Below are 17,885 nucleotides of genomic sequence, written 5' to 3'. Positions count from 1 at the left end.
TTTTGCAGTTTGCGATATTTAACCATTGTCAGCTTACTGCTTATACATAACAAGCTTTAAAACGAGCAGATCGTTGCCGCAGATTGACAAGCCTGCTTAAATCGATTCGAACATTGAACTTAAAACTATTTACATATTTCATGAATCACTTTCAAGAGGATAAAAACTTAATTTTTTTTACTTTATGATATCAAACAGATTATAGAATGCAGAGTGGGATATAAAAGCTTTGTCCCATAGAGCACTAAACGAAAATTTCATATAATTCCATATAAGTAATGTCGTCTAATGTCATTTGTAAATTTCCAGTTTGTAAAAACAAATTTCAATCGTTCATCGTTACTCTTAATAACGTGCATGTGAGATTAGAATAAGTAAAAACATTACAATCGGGCGAGGACTACCATTGGATCATCTATCTCGACTCAATTTCATCTAAAACAATTATTCACTTAATTTTCTGATAATATACCAATAAGTAAGAAATTATAGTCGGCCGTGACTGAATCTTTCATAGTCATCATCGTTGTTCCAAAAAAAAAGAGGAACAGAACTGAACTTTCACACTCAATAATATTGGATGAACGTGGCCGATTATTTTGATTTTTATACAGATATTGCAGCATTAGATTTATTCGCTTTAGTTTACGGATAATGAGCAAAAGACTAATTTTTCAATTTTTCTCTTGATAAGTAGAGATGTTCTCAGTTTACGTAGTACCGTAGGGGTGTCCTTGCATCAATTTAAACAATTTTTAATACCAACCTGCGTGCAAAACCTTCCAATATCTCTGCCAAATTTGAGACGGGCAGCTTTATTTCTGCGGCCAGGACGATATTTAAAGCCGACATTACATAAACGGGCAGAGGGCAGACAGACTTCCTTAAATCGATTGAGAATTTGATGCTAATCAAGCATATATATATATATATATATATATACTTTTTGAGACCTCTGAAACTTCCTCTTCCACTTTGCAAACGTTTCGATAAAGTGAATATAGCCCTTATCGTGCGGTGATGGATGTAAAAATTATATCTTCTTGACATATAAGGATTTATTTTTCAAGGTCATACTTCAAAAAATACACGTATTTTAGCCGAAATTGATACAGTTAATATTTATATGAGGTTACTCTTATCAATCGGTTTTAGACAATTTTTATCATATTAGGGCTTATTTTTCATGGGATCCAAAAAATAGACCCACTTGCTTCAAATTCGGTAAGATTCGAATTTAACGTTAAATTACTATTATGGACCTATGGAACTATCACCCCAAAATATTGAAGATTAGAAATTTTTAACATTTTAAGGTCGACTTCAGTCTTACCATAAAACACATCAATATATAAGATTTCGTCAAAATACGTTTGACATCTGACCGGTGGATAGGAAAGATGGACACGCGGACAGATATCGCGAAAGCGCAGATCGATATGGAAAATGAGGCGGGAATGATCCATCTAATAGAAGGTACTAGGCCTGTCGCTCTTAAATGCTCCTCATGGTCACATGCTTTGCATGTTACGTTTTAAGTAAGCATTTCATGCCTACACTTTATTTTGGTTTAATTTTGTTACGCAAACCTAATTGCTTTCCTATGCCGACATTTTACGAATGTAAATATTATATTTTGGCAAAATTTGTTGCATATGCACATGTGCCGCTTTTATTATGTTTGGATACACAATATCAAGAGTATATTAAGTTCATCAAATACTTGTAACAGCTAGAGGCCTTTTGAGTTAAGCATATTTGCAATCAACATAACGAGTGAATAATAAAATCTTTTTTTTTTTCTTTTTTTGCTTACATGCAAGAACCAATTATATGGATTCGGGAATTTAGTTAGATTTCAATAGATATTTGAAATAACAACAACAACATTTCTTAAAACGAACTGCAAATAGTGTTTCCCTGGTATTATTACGATCGCCTGTTTATTATATTAAGTAGTAAATGTTAAATATCCGTAATCTTTGGGGACGAAACTTACGTTTGTTTGCAAAATCTGATTAATTTAATTTATTATCTGGAAATCTTTTCATAATGTGTGTAATAACCGAAAGGAAGTTTCAGAGACACTATTAAATATATATATATCTATATGTATATATGAAGAAATTCTAAATTGACTAAGCGATGTTTGTGCGTGTGTATGTAGTTGACACTCTCCTGGTCGCAAAAATGAAGATATCGACTTGAAATTTGATAGAAACATTGGCAGATCGGTATTGAAAATTGGGCAAATTGGTCATAGCACAGGTCGGTAGTAAAACGTTAACTGAATCCAGGTTTTCTTTAAGAAACATTTGCGAGTTTATGCTCGATATTTAGAAATTGTAAAAGTGAGAAGAATGGAATATTCCACATTTACTTTACCAAGCGGTGGAACCGTTTGCGTGCAAATATGCAAAAAATGAGCCATGCCCACAAAAAATTACAAATGATTATATTTTATTCTTCTCATAAACAAGACAGAGGCTAAACTATTTTGTGCATTCTTTAAATAAAGACTTTTTGTCTGCCTAAAAATGAGTTAATTCTGAAATGAACATGATGGACACCGCGACCTAGTGAATTAATTGTTTCTTAATAACACAAGCGATATGGATATCAAATTGAAGCACTTGGCGAGTAGAATGTGAAAAGCGTAGCGGTGGGTAGGCGAGATCGGGCAATCGCGGAATTAAGCTTTCTTACTTGCTTTTATTATATGTTCATCGAAATCAATTATAAAATATTTCAATCAATTAAAACTTAACTGTTTATTTTCTAACGCAGAATCCCACTTTCGAAACTTGGCTGGCGTAAAATCCGTTCCGCTTTCAAATATTAAAACTCACTTGTCGCACTTTCAGTTTCATTTATATATATATATATATATATATATATATATATATGTGTGTATATCTTGCGAAAATAAATAAAAATAAAAAAAAAAAACAACAACAAAAAAATAATGAAAAAAACTCTCACTTTTCTTTCCACTGCAGATCTTTTAAAAAATCACCCTTTCAAAGAGTCTCTCTTATGTTTGTACGAAGATGAAATCTTTGAAATCATTTTAAATGATTTAAAATATTTGAAATCCTTCATCGTTAACCAGCCGCGTGAAACAAGTTTAGACGTTCACGCAAATATGTAAATATATATATCATCATATAAACAACTTTATCTTTTAATAGTTTTAAATAATTTTTAATCTTTATTTTTTTATATTTTATTTGCGTAATTACTTTCCGCACTTAAGTGATAGACGCGACGAAAACAATTTCAAACTAAAGCACGCTTCGCATTCTAACATTTGTATATAGTCGAGCTCGAGCTCGCATAACTGTTCTACCAAAAACTGCACACATTTACAGTAGCTGAGAAAGTGATAAAATACACGTAAACACACATAGATACAGCATATGAAATAATAAATTTTGTGATGCTTTCTCTATGTAGTGTGTAATGAAAAAGAGTAAAACGCCGGTAAAAAATGAATAACAAACCTGTGTGCTTTTGTAAAATGTAAACACACTGTCGCAAACTCTCAGGCAAGAAAATCCACATACACTTCTTTCCTTAGCAATTTGTGTAGTAGTTTACATTACATTATAAATATTTTCGTGAAACGCATTAGACGATCAAATCGAATTCATATTACACGTTGACTTGATTATACAAACATTCGTGCAAAGCTTACTGTCATATAATGATATATAGTATTGAGGGCAAAAAAAAAAACATAATTTATTTAGATCAATATACGATCATTTTATCGAATATTCTCATAAACAGTGAGAAAAAAAAAAAAACCATTTTTAAATTTAAACTTAAGCATTGGAAAAAAATAAAGTTAAGATAAATAAATGGTGCATATAATATATATGTATATATATATATATATGTATCTTAAGATATGTACTAGATTTTATTTAAAAGTTTCAAGATTGCGGTGATCAGCACGTAAACATAATTAGAGATGATGATGATGATGATGATGTTGATGATGAATTTAAGTACATTTTTCCTTATATTTGATCTGACAATGAAATGATCTGTTAATGAAAAATCAATGAAATAAAGGCCGAGAAGACAAAAGATTTATTTTCATGATGAGTATGCATTTTTTTCCCCGATTCCCTTAGTTCAATTTATGTATGCAAACTTTTTCGAACAACAGTAAATGCACAGAGGACTGTTTAATTTTGCTCTCTTTCTCTCTCTCGGAAATACTTAAATTATTCGAAAATCAAACATGTGCTTAAGTTTGCCGTTGAGAGTAAACACAAGAAACACTCCATACTTTCCGAGGGTGGTTCGATTCGCCTGTGTGAAAGTATGTATGTGTGCACTCTTTCGTTGTTCTGATAATTGTATGAAGTATTTGGGGTGCTTATGTACTTTCAAAATATTCAATTTTCTATGTCTGACTAAAGGGAGAATTATCAACAAACACAAATACATAATAAATAAATAAATAAATAAATAAATATATGTCTATATATATATATATATATATATATATATATATATAAATCATATATACATTGCAATAACTTACTCAAGTTACAGTTGTCACTTTATTTCACCACAATTCACTATTAAATGATAATTCTTTTATTCAAATTTATATTCCAAATTGATTCGGTTTATATCAGTTTAGTAGTTTTGTTATCTTAAATTATTTGTTACAATGGCGGCAAATGGCAAACCATTGAAAGTGACTGTATTCATATTAATAGTACAGGGTTGCATTTACAACACATTAATAATGTATTGAACGTTAACTGCAGACAAAGAAATGCATATTTGAATACGAGTAAAAATTGTAATTCAAAAGAAATTAGAATCAAAACGTCAAAGTTGCGCTACTACAACATAAATTGTATGTAATTAGCCTATATTCCATAAGTTCCTTTTTGGTATGAATATGAAAGGGTTACGAGATCAATAGAAACTAATATTAATTTAATTTTATCAGTCATATATTGTTTTTAAACTCAATAGAGCGAATTATCTTTTGAATTGCTGAATTGTACAAGAAGAAGAAGAAGAAAAAGAAAATGAATATAATTAATATACACAAAATAGAGTAAACATAATAAATAAAATTTATGAAAAGCTTGATTGTAACAATTAAGAAAATTAACGAATTAAAAAGAAGGTAATACTAACTGCGAAAAGGATCATCTAATGTAAAAACATGAGCTATTTAAATTTTGTGCGTTTTGACAGCTATGAGAGAACGTTTATCACAGCCACTGTGCTTACGAAACATAACTAATGCCATGCATAGGTAGTATCAAAGATCAAGTGCTTACAATAAAGTTTTTTATATGCATCACTAAGAGGACTAACATAATGCGACGTCATTTTCATTCTCATGTTAAAAACTCCTAACTGGCAAACATGATGGGCGACCGCGCTGCCACATTGTTTTACAGGAAAATGTTAATAGAAACATATGGTTTTCGAATAAATTTAAAATAACGAAATTATCGCAAAAATAAGCAACAACTTTACCAAAAAAATAATAATGTGGAGGAATATATGTAAGTAAAAACTCATCACTTTGTTGGATATATTGGTTTTATCGAAAACGTGGCTAATACAATTCCCTGAATAAAACAAAAAAAAAAGGTAAGTAAAATGTTATTATCAAATAGTCAAGTAATGATGAGAAATATATATACATCCGGCGCATGTTATGCTACTTGGCAATAGAGTATTTGGCGAGATTAACAGAAAGTAAAAGCCTGTAAAGAGTAAAACGCCACTTCGACCCGCTTCAAATCCTCTTACGTCACCCGAAAACGTGTAAGTAAATAAATATATAGGTTTGTCAACAATGTAAATTAAAATATACATATTGTTACATGTATATTTTGGCAGAAGTTTTGCGTATAAAAAAAAATCCTTCCAATACATTTTAAGGAGAATTAGTGCAAATGATGGCTTAAGCAGAATTTACATACATCAAAAAATGCAAAAAACTTTTGCAAGGAATTGATTTGGTGGGATATTGATGCTAATACAAAAGAGTATTCCTATAGAACATTCGGCATTTCAGGTAATAAGTAATTCATTGTCTTTTTCTTCTTGTAACACGTTGTTGTGTAATAAACTATGGTTGACCGACTCTCGATTGAATGCGTAGACGGAACCCACATTTATTGCCGTAAGTCCGCACAAAATGAAGAACCTTTCGTAAGCTGAAAAGACAAGCGTTGCCTGAATGAAATAGTGGTGATTTAATCTACACATATATATATATATATACATACATTTATATTTTTGCTGTATACATATAAATCGTGCGACCACGACATGAACATTATAACAACAAACTTTAGATTTCCTAAATCAACTTAAGACTCGCATGAGTGGAGGCATTCCAATGAAAGAGCTTACTTAGAAGACCATTGGACGCAAATCAAAGTAATGGTTGGCTTCTTTGTAACAAGCAATAATAATATCAGGCGCTATGTCCCTGCACCATTCAAATACTTTTATGATGATAGCGAACGCCCTTAAGAGCCGTGATTAATGACGTCGGACCAAAACTTCAGCCTATCCCATTAAAATAGCAATGCAGTGATATGCATTTCAAGGCGGGAAATATTGTTAAGAGATACATTGGTATATCTAAAGCTCACTAATAAAGTCATTTTTCAAATGGTATGGATTAAACTTATATATTTTTCAAGGTGGAAAGCGTATTTTAATATAAATACGGAAAAGCAAATACGACCCAAGGAAAGTGGGAAAATTTCCAAATGTTTGTGCAACCCTTTGCAACATTTGCGTACAGTATAAAGTCCAAAATCCGGATATTCAGGATTTAACTTCTGCCCGTTAGAGATCACCCAATCGCATCAAAGAAAAATGGAAATAAAAATCTGCATATCTTCCTTTGTGAAAATTAAAAATTTGCCTCTTATTTACATAATACAATACCAGGATTGATTTGCAATTCATTTTAAGACATTATACATTCTTAATGGGTACATTCATACGTTAATGTGTGAATGTATTGTATAAAATGAAAATAAAGTGATTGAAATTCAAGTACGCAATTCAAAGCTTTCCCAAGAAATGAGAATATGAAATCATATAAATTATATGAAATTTTACACAATTGCGTTCTTATTTACGTTTTTATGATTTTATTATTGATTGTATCACACATATAGTTTGCAAGATACGCCTTTCAAATGAAAGTTAGTTAGCTAATATATACATAATTAGTGCTGAGAATAAGGATCAATAGTAGTTCTATTGTGCTTTTTTTTATGAGATAAACTTGCATAATGACGTATTTTTAGGTAAATATTATATATACATATATATATATACATATATATATATATATACGAACGTTGAATAATTTATTTGATTAAAGTAGCGTGATTGTTACATATGTGTGCATTCATTTTGCAAGTCTTCCGATGCTTACAACGTCGTCATAAAGAGTCATTTTGTGATACAATTACAAGATTGACAAGTTGCAGAAATGAAAAGCAGCGTATTGCTGCCGTGACAGCGCATTCAACAAGTGGAACATTCAGCTTGCGTTTCATTATAACAACAAAATCATATGATTTTAAAAAAATGGACATGTGATTAGATTTCGTTAAAAAGTGATGTTCTTAAGTAAAAGACTCTTATTCATTTCTTCGTAACTTAGCATAGTAAATGATTTATATTGTTGTACTAATAATCAGTTACAGCCATAATTAGTAATCATTAATATGGAAATCATGTGGTGCTTGAAGTATTAAGCATATGATTTTGTTTTGTTTGTTTATATCATCCCTGTTTTAGTTGCCCAAGCAAATGCATGCAGTACAATAATATGTTTCTCGATTAGTTATCAAATTGCAGTAATGCAATGCAAGTTATGTGATCAAGTAAACGTAAGATGCACAAGAATTTTTATAGATTGCTATACGACATAAACACATTGATTCTCTTCAGTAGTTAGGTAAACTATAACAGTATATGAATGCACTTGTAGTAGCATTATTGTTGTGTGCACTGTAACATTTCGTTTTTCATAATAACAAAGTATCGTTGGATTATAAAACCTGTTTTGTCAAACAGCATTGAATACAACCCTGTTTCATTGAAAACGAAAAGAAAACAAAATGTCCGATTTTAAACAAGTACAGCCAACTTAACATCAGTAGGAAAAACGAAGTATACATACATTTTTCATTTATCGATTGAAGTGTGTACGTGTTTTTCAGTCGCTAATACAATTTTTTTTTGTCGCTATTAAAAAAAATTTAAGAAGAGTTTTTAAAATTTTTAAAGAAATAAAAAAGGAAGCATAGGAATAATGGGTGATCAACGTGGAACGCGTGTGTATGTTGGAAATTTGACAGATAAGATCAAAAAAGACGATTTGGAAGGAGAGTTCACGAAATATGGTAAATTAAATTCAGTTTGGATAGCATTCAATCCACCAGGTTTTGCATTCGTCGAATTTGAGCATCGCGATGATGCCGAAAAGGCATGTGACGTTTTGAATGGCACTGAGTTGTTGGGTTCGCAATTGCGTGTTGAAATCAGCAAGGGTCGTCCGAGGCAAGGGCGTCGTCAGCGAGGTGGCGGCGGGGGTGGCGATCGACGTGGACGTGGCGGCGATTATGGCGGCGGTGGTCGTCGTAGCGGCGGTGGTGGTGGTGGCGGCGGTGGTAGTTATAGACCACGTAACTCTAGTGGAGGTCGTTATCAAGATCGCGGTTATAGTGGATCTTCGAGTATGGGGCGTTCTAGCGGCAGCAGCTACAGTCGCGATAATTATGGCAGCAGTTCAGGTGGCAGTCGCTCAGGTGGATATGGTCGGGATGGTGGGTTCAGTCGACGGGATGTTTATGGTCGCGAGGGCGGCAGTGGTGGAGGCCGTTCCTTCGGTGGCAGCCAGGGTGGTGGACGCTTCAGATCCCGCTCTCCGATGGGTGGCCATCGTTTCTAAGTCCTTATAAGCTACTATAAGCAATCGTTTGTAAGTGCGTTCTGCGTTAATCTTCGATATATAATTTCGAACTTATATATAAAGAAAACTATATACACGCTATCATATACTACTGTGAGTCAATCTCCCTTCTCACCCTACTCAAACCAACAGAACGCTTAATAAATGAAACGTCCTAGTGGTATAAGTCATAAGCTAATCTCTAACAACAACAAAAAAAAAATCCCTAAAGCCCCTCCCTCCCTTACCAACTAACACTTTATTTGGCTTCCTCCTGTTGAAGAGGAAAAACAGAAAATTGTAAAACATCATGACGCGGCGCATACAGAGAGATATATTGTAAAAGCAAAAATTCTTCGTTAAATATTAAGTAATTTTCCGCATTCTGAAAAGTAAATCGCGTTTTTTACTCTGTTAAACGAAAGTATCTGCGAAAAGCTACGTTAAGTTTCACCTGAGAAAAAAGAAACTTCTGATCTACATGTTTAAGCAGAATAAACGACAAGTTTTTTAAATTCATGTAAAAGAAAAATTGCTCTCATTCTCTGAGTCTCATTGTAATCATACATATATACCGTACTGTACTGTATCTGCAATTAACCAACACAGTATTCTCCAGTAAAACAAAAACAAGAAAGAATCAGTTAACTCAAAAAGAGTAAACGAAACAATAATCTCATCGTCTTTTTATTTGTGTTGTTGTGATCACTGTTACTTGAAAAATTCTATAATTGCAGCTTATGACACTGCTACAGTCAACGCTGTGTGCGCGCTCTACGTATTTGCACATGTACAACGAACAGCGACACGCCACAGAAATCGTCGGTATGTATATAACTAAATGACCACCCAAGCCAGCCAATACGTTTGTTTTCAACAAGTTTAACAGCATTTTTGTATTTATTTATATTATATATATATATTTTCGTTTTTATTTGCATTGACTACGTTATATGTCTGTATGTGTTAAAATACGACAACCAACGCCTTAAAACAAAGAAAAAAAGTCGCGTTTCCTATTTCGCGGAACGCTGCAAGCAAAGCAGCCATCAACTCCGTAAACGACACGCTCTATATTCTCCTTCATCTTCAGAAAGGCAAGAGAAACTGTACCACACCTAAATATATAAATCGATCGCTCTTTCAACTCTCCTCCTACGTTCTACGCTCTCTCGTATCTTTATTTGATTTCATTTCTTTTTTATATATATATAAAACACATCTACGCTTTTGTTTAATTTAACGCACCACCACCAACCACAACTACAATTCCTTCAGCTCAAAATTTTATGTATATGTACAAAACTTCGACGTTCTACGTCTTCGTTAAATACTCAGCTACGACTAACGTTTCTCGTTCAACTCTAACCGTTTGCAAAGAATGGCGTTAAAAACTCTCCTTCCTCGCGTCATCTTAGTTAAAAAAAAAGAAATAAGAGCAACAGCAAAAACAATTTAAAATTCATTGATTGGCTTTAACATCAAACAAAGAAAGAAAGAAAGGAAAAAAAAAAAAGTCTTCATAACTTTTTTCAACACACATACATACACACGTTTTACGTTCATCCATCCATCTACTTGGTTGGCTTCCATTTTCGGGCAGTAGTAAAAATTGACCCGTGCCCTCCCCCCAACACATGATCTCCTAGACTTTAAAAATGTTATGCTGCGAGTACCAACAGTACTTACTCATTTCTTTTTCCAGGCATTGATGAATTGACGGTGATCTATTATCAAACATGTTTTAACTTTCTTTTTTTTTTCAATTTATACTTTTTTTTTTTTCTTTAGAACTTTGGCAAATAACTTACGTTTTAAACATATTGGGACAAATCCATATGAAATGTTCAGAAATATTTCACATTTTAAAAATTGTTCAATTTTATTTATGATCTGTTCAGTGAGTAGTGCGGTAGAGTTTTTATTTTTTTTTTTTATTTTTGTTAAGGCCGATAGTCTTAGATGATGCTAGTGCTTTAGACTAGACTTTAATCTTAGAATTGATTCTCCTCTTAAATTAATAATAATTAATAAATAATAATGCGTGCATATCAGTTTCCTCATTCCGTTTGCATCATGTGTCTGTCGTTTTCACAATATCCGCCATCTGTTTGTCTGTCGTTAGTATATTTTTGCGTAAATCGTTCCGATCGAATTTCAAAATATCACGAAACCAAGAAAAAGAAAACTAACAATTGATATCAAAGATATTTAAAACTTTGTCCATAAAGTCTATAAAGCTTATATGCCCTGTTCGGGGCATTCAAAAGATATGCTACAGACGCATAATACTTTTTTCTAAGATTCACAGCCACACCGAATGGTATAGGGTCGTGATTTTTTGAATTTGCACTCTACCCCATGCATCCTTAATTATTTTTTGCGTTACATAGCTCTAATAAAGTGCATCTATTCTACATTTTTCCGTTCATATTACGATGCTAACGGGAATGCATTTCTTATAAATTTCGAAAGTTTGGTTCATAATAAAAAAACACAAAGCGAGGTGTTTTTGGCAAAACACCAAATTAGTATATGAATCATTAAAAATGTCAGTCCCGTTCGAAATGAATCTGAATTTCGTCGATATGTGTTTGTCAAAGCATAGGGCCAGTGCCCATGAGTATGAGAAATGACAAATGGTCCATATCAATATCAAAATCAATACACATGCATAAATATATACATATATAATAATAATAATAATATATAATACCTATATAAATAATAGATATATGTATATATGTATGTAATCAATACGGTCCATTTCAATGTCATAATCGATAGATATGCATGCATATATACATATATATATATATAATCATATATAATCAATATACAACCATCTTGTCCGTATCAATATATATATATATATATATATATATATATATATATATTTACACATACACATGTTCATACATATATGCATAAACATATACACAGAAACAAATACATATATATCCATATACATCTATACATACATATGTGTTCATTAACATATGCATATATAATATATATAATAGCTAATCTTTGTAAGCTAATGCTTGAAAGAAGTAAGTTTTGTTGTTTAGTTTAAATTATTTCGAAAGACGATTTCAGGTAATTGAGTAGCAGTCTTCGTATAAAGTCTTAGTTCTTTGTTTCACGTTTTGCAAATTTGCATAGGTATTGATTAAGACTCGGGGAGGACGGACGTCTACAACTTAAATATGGTGAAGGCATTGGCAAAATACTCTAATAGTCTGTAAAAATTTTTTATTTTAAAACAATTAGTACGTCAGCGTTAAGAAAACGCTTTAGAAGGTTCGCAAATGAATTAGATTGATTTGCTTCTTCAGAGACTAAACCTGAATTTAAAACAAGAAAAGCAAATATTTAGCCAGGCCGCTTGTTAATGGAACTTGTCTCCATTAATCAAAGTATTGCGGATTTTTTTTTTCTTTTTTTTTTTTTTTTTTTTGGCACTTAAATGCATAGAAAGGGATAGTGAGTCTAATACGAAGCTAATAATTTCGAGGCTCTATATTGATATATATATATATATATATATATAGATGCAAACTTCCCCATTGCGATATGAGAATAAATATGAAGTACAATATAAGTAGAATAATTTTAAGTAAGGAAAAATGGAACGGGTAAGTGTTGTAGCAATATATATTTTTTCGATTGAAGTGACTAAACTCTTGACATTTAAATATTTTCATTACAGGCAAACACACTGATCACTTTTCCCATGAAAAATGTAACAACAATTTCACATTTCACTTTTTTTGTGGGATCAAGTGTTAAATATTTAAGACTTTTACTTATTTGAAATGTCACAAGTAGTCGATAACTTAAAATTAATTACAACAATTACGACAAGGATCCCGTTCTTCTTGGCGGATTAGCTCGTTAGTTAGGTAAATATATGAATTTCGGCTTTTTCGTAGTTTAGGGTCAGTCTACAAAATTATATGAAAAATATTTGTAATTTTCTCCCAGGACTGTGTTTTGTCCTCTCCCATGTTTGCTTAATCTTTAAACACTTTGTAAACGAATTGCGCTAACTTTTACGTTTTTGCGCTACATCTTGCAAGAGCTCCAAGCAAATAATAATGAGTGAACTTGACCTGCTGTTTCCTATAAGTTTCTTTTTTTCTTTTTTTTTTTTGGATGTGAAATCACGAGGTGGCATGTCCGTACCGTTGCTCTAGAAACGCTAGTGACGTCAGCTATATCGCGAATTTTCAGTGAGCATATGCTTAATGGGGTCCATATCGGGCGTCCGAGCTGGGCGCCGGTTGCGATCTTGCAAATCAAACCTGCAAACACTAAATTTCTTAAGTTATAATAGTCATAGTATCACCTCCTTCTGCAGGGCCCTTTGAACTGCTACCTTTTTTTAGAGCAATGAAACCCAACATTCCGCAAATGCTTCCTTTGTCTATCCATCTTGGATGGCGTAGAAAAAGATTTTAAAAGAGATTTTGTCACCAATGGAACGTACTTTGAAAGAGCTGTGAGACGACTGAAATCGATGCCATAAACGAACATTACTGCATGTTTACAACCATAGCCGACTTTAGGTCATACGGTGAGTGGCGGGGAAAAAACTTATCGGACGCCATGCCTATATTATAACTGTAAAATTAATAAGTTGTCCTTCCTTAATCCTGGGTAGAAGAAAGGGGTTTCCAATGTCCACGTTCATTTTTATTTCAAAAGTAAATTATTTTTCAGTTTTTCAAAATCTAAATGATGACTGCTTCAAATAGTGTGAGTTAGAAAGATGCAGATAATCTGTGTTGGATGATTCTATGTAGCGACATTGTCCATCTAAATTCTATCTCGAAGTCGTAAATTTGTTTATAGCCATGGAGATGCATTTGCTGACATTATGTGCCCTATATGTGAGCTTCGTATATCCAAATCAAAAAATTGATAATGTACCCATAATGTTTCTGCATCTAGTTTACGATTGTAGAAGGATAACAATGGCATTCCGGCAGTGCCAATGGCCTCCTTGAAACTGTTGCTTAAACTATACTATAGTCAGTTCGTAGTTTTGCATTTCATCCATTGTGTTGAATTTGTCAATAAAATATTGATTAAATGTTTCCTATATGCAAATACACATATTAAGAATTTTTTGAAGTTCTATGACCAGGATTTATATATATTTGAATGCATACGTGAAATTTAATTTTCGTTCTTTTTTTTTAAACCTTTTTTAAGAATATGAAGCGCGTTTTGGAGGAACGTAATTAATGTGCATCTTTCATACAAATTTGCTTAATATCTTGTATCATGTATATATTTTAAAATTTCCAAGTCTTGGTAAAAGTTCATTTCACTTTTTTTGTAACAACAATTATTTACAGTAGCGGTCCGCTTTCATTTTACTGCGACGATCTAGCAAAGCTTCATGTAAAATGCCCTTGTCTTTTGCCATTTCCAATTCTTTAACGTCATCTGTATTAATTCTTAATTTTTTATCTTGGAATTTCTGAAACTTTTTTCTAAATATAAAAGAAAAAACAGAAAAAGAAAAAATAAACAAAAATATTAGCACAATGTAAAATTTTTGCTTTGCATACACATAATTCTTTTCCACTTCAGTTAGATCGCCCTTTTCTTCCTTAGGTTCTTCTTCTACGATAGCTTCGCGCGCTGCATTACATCTGACTTGACATATTTCTAAATCTGTAACTTTCTTACGTAAAGCAACGCATGCATCATCTTCCGGATCGATTGACATGAAGAAGCTCAATTCTGAAAGCAGAGCCATTTTACCATCCTGAAAAACTGGCTCCCATTGCTCCATGCTACCAACGGCTTCTGATCGCCCAGTGACCATTCCATCTTTCTCTACTTTCATATATTTACCATAGCCGGATTTAAATGAGACTTTTCGATCATTAATCGGGAAAGCGGTAAATATTTCTTCAGGATCCGGTCCATCGCCGTCGCGATGTGGCGGCCCTAATGTAAATAAGCCGTTATCTAAAGCTTTTACAAAAGACCGTTCACCAAATTGTATGGCTACAGTGCCGGTTATTTCCGAGGTCAATGTAGTTTTCCACCATCCTCCAAACTTCAGAGCTTCTTCATCAACTTGAATCTTGCGCTTCTTAACTGAAGTTTCCCTATGTTGTTTTTCCTTTTTCTGCTTTTTGTTTTTTCTATGAGAAAAATATAAGAATTAAAATGATTGAGTCAGTCTAACAATAAAAATAAGAATAAATAATAACAATTTATAATTACTTATTTTTTTCTCCTTTCAACACTAAGCGACTAACATTAACTACCTCGTATGCGGACATTTTAACTAATATTTTATGTTAAAATATAATAACAAAATGATGTATGTAAACAATCATATTATTTACTCGGAGCCTTGCCAGATTATTATTTATATGCAATTTGCCATAACATACCGTATGCCGTATGTAGTGTGTTATCTAGGACACAATCCGCTTGGGATTTTAGACGCAACCAACTCACACGAATGAATGAAATAGCTACATATATATATTATATCAACATAAAAACCGCTGATTAATCTGCAGATTTGATGTTAGCCATATTTTCTCCCTCTCAGAGAGTGTAATTTACCTAAGTATTCATTCAAATTGTACAAAATTTTAATAAAAGAGCGAGCGAGATGAAAAGAGTGTTGATTATGAAGGAACAAATGTTATACTAGGCAAGAAAAGTGTAAGTGTGAGTAACAGAGCTTTTTAAATAATAATAAGTAATACTTTACTTTGCTTTTGAAGTTCGAGATATGGGCATTGGGCAAGTTATAAATTAGACGAGAATTCTATCTATAAGATCTATCTTGACAGCTGCCTATAACTTTTCCTAAATTTTCAATTTATTTTTATTAATAATTATTTTTTTATAAGTTTACGATAATATCAAATAAACAGAACGATGCATAAGGAACAGTAATCGTGAGAACATAATCAAAAATACGTAAGTTCTTATATTTTTTTAAAAACATAATAACAGGTTCAGTATTTAAAAACTGAAGACACTGTTCTTAAAAGTTTTTCGAGATGAAAAATTGATGAGGAAGAATGTAGAATAATAATTGAGTTTAACAAAAATAATGATGACCTATGTTCGGAATATTATCAATCAATCTTGATCTATTATCGCCAAATTTCCATTTTAATCGGATTCTGTTTTTTGAAATCTATGGATGAACGAAAAGATGAACTTTGAATTTCGTTCTTCTATATCGTAGGTAAATTGGAAAGTAAATACAAATATGCTAGTGCTTTTAAGAGTTTTAGTCTTAGAATTTATTTCTCTGGCGAAATTAATAATAATAATAATAATAATAATAAGAAAGTATTTAATTCATAAATGTCTAAATTTTGCAAATGGATTTTCGTTTTACGTACACATACACATATACACCGGCGCAAACACAATCAAAATTTTTGTAATTTCAATTGATATTTTTCTATTTCGAAATTCCTACGTTATTTACAAAAGGACATTTTTTAATTTTGAAATTTCTATTTTTACTTAAAATGTCATTTTCGCAATTTCGGCTAAAATTTCATTTGCAATTGAAACAGTGTAAATATTAAAAACTTCAAGGCTTTCGTTCGCTGGATCAAATTATTACATATCCAAGTTGAATCGGTGCAAGAAGTTTTTATTTTGAAATTAACATATATTAAAATTGTAAGCTTTGATAATACTTTATATGTTATTCGCCGCACTTATGAGGGCATTGCCATCTTTTGTTGACAATATAAATAGAAAATGAAACAAATAGTACGCGTCGTGTAAGTGAAGATGGAAATTAATTGGTTTAAGAGTATTTATTATTTGTGAATGCTTATCATAAAATCATAGTAAGATAATTACAATGATAATTGCCATGTGTTAAAATGATTTGAATGAATGGATTTCTTTTTAACATTTCCCGTTCTGCTACTCTAACATCTGGCGTTATCGATGTTAACCAATAATAGAAAATAACATATAACGTGCCTTGCAATATCATATGATAATGTTTTACAAAGTGACTCCCTTTTCCACATACAAATCCACTTTTACTGTAAAATTACGGCAATCTTATGTCAGTCAAGTAGAGACAGGTTCCACTATTGCTAAAGCAGAAAAAAAAAAAACAAAATATTAAATAGAATTACTGTTGCCATGTAAATTAAGGGTAAATTCCTGTATTTTGTTATTATTTACTCTATAATTAAAACGAATTCCAAGTAAATTTAGTTTTTAAAAAAAATCGTTGGTAAGCTTAATATGTTTCAGTAAAGAAAGGAAAAAAAAAATGAGTATAAAAGCCATTACGAGAAATGTAAGTATGTGTGGTCGGTAAATGAAAAAAAAATCTCCACACGTCTCGAGTGGCATACGGCTTTTTTCAGCTGTCATCTAGTCAGCTGGTATTGAGAAGACTTCAAAAAAAATTATTCGTAATAAAAAGTGAAATGAAAATTTCGACTTTTACTTAGTGTGTTAATTATACATAAGAAGTTTATTAAATTGCTTAATATATTTTTTAAATTATTTTAAACGAAAAACCAACAGAAATTGTTCAGAAATTGAACGCGAAAAATAAAGAAAGCAACCGAGCACATAAATCTAATTGGTCCAAAGAGTGACTGGGAGGCTGTGTAATTTCTTAACCGGCTAAATTAACCCATTTCGACCGGCCTTTGATTTACTCACTGATTAGTGTTTTTGGTTGCAATTGTGAAGGGCGAATGTGAATTTAGAATTGCTGGTGAGGAAAATTCAAGCATACCAAGAACTTTTTTATTTTTTCGAATTTATTGATTTCTATGTTCTTTGTATTTTCTTTCAGGCATTACTTTTATGTCGTACAAGTTATATTTTTATTTTTTTTTTTTTTGGTAATTGCTTCATATATAAATTT

The 17,885-nt window shown here is 31.8% G+C and overlaps 2 protein-coding genes and 1 long non-coding RNA gene across 6 annotated transcripts; 2 read left to right on the top strand and 1 right to left on the bottom strand.

Moving 5' to 3' along the window:
• Positions 1 to 8,209: 8,209 nt before the first annotated feature.
• LOC119631462 (RNA-binding protein Rsf1) lies at positions 8,210 to 9,219 on the top strand. The gene has a single exon (XM_038023686.1). It carries the CDS (start codon positions 8,339 to 8,341, stop codon positions 8,975 to 8,977), a length of 639 nt encoding a protein of 212 aa, XP_037879614.1. The 5' UTR covers positions 8,210 to 8,338; the 3' UTR covers positions 8,978 to 9,219.
• A 1,400-nt stretch (positions 9,220 to 10,619) lies between these two features.
• On the top strand, positions 10,620 to 17,885 carry LOC119631463. Of its 3 annotated transcripts, none has more exons than XR_005246660.1 (3): positions 10,620 to 10,699; positions 17,537 to 17,732; positions 17,814 to 17,885. It is a non-coding gene; the product is annotated as an uncharacterized LOC119631463 (long non-coding RNA). The 3 variants fall into 3 exon arrangements; XR_005246659.1 differs by lacking the exon at positions 10,620 to 10,699 and adding an exon at positions 17,148 to 17,237; XR_005246658.1 differs by lacking the exon at positions 10,620 to 10,699 and having other exon boundaries at positions 17,264 to 17,732.
• Positions 12,903 to 15,331, bottom strand: LOC119631460 (protein FRG1 homolog). 2 transcript variants are annotated; one of them, XR_005246657.1, is made up of 4 exons: positions 15,227 to 15,331; positions 14,560 to 15,144; positions 13,329 to 14,481; positions 12,903 to 13,284 (listed from the first exon to the last, which is right to left on the bottom strand). XR_005246657.1 is itself a non-coding variant. In XM_038023683.1 (3 exons), exons 1-3 carry the CDS (start codon positions 15,283 to 15,285, stop codon positions 14,334 to 14,336), a joined length of 792 nt encoding a protein of 263 aa, XP_037879611.1. In that variant the 5' UTR covers positions 15,286 to 15,331; the 3' UTR covers positions 13,313 to 14,333. The 2 variants fall into 2 exon arrangements, 1 of the variants encoding a protein (XP_037879611.1); XM_038023683.1 differs by lacking the exon at positions 12,903 to 13,284 and having other exon boundaries at positions 13,313 to 14,481.

The sequence above is a fragment of the Glossina fuscipes genome, unplaced genomic scaffold (genome assembly GCF_014805625.2).
Source record: "Glossina fuscipes isolate IAEA_lab_2018 unplaced genomic scaffold, Yale_Gfus_2 1, whole genome shotgun sequence".
Taxonomy (NCBI): domain Eukaryota; kingdom Metazoa; phylum Arthropoda; class Insecta; order Diptera; family Glossinidae; genus Glossina; species Glossina fuscipes.
Note: the sequence above shows the minus strand (reverse complement) of the source record. Positions and strands in the feature narration are given on the sequence as shown.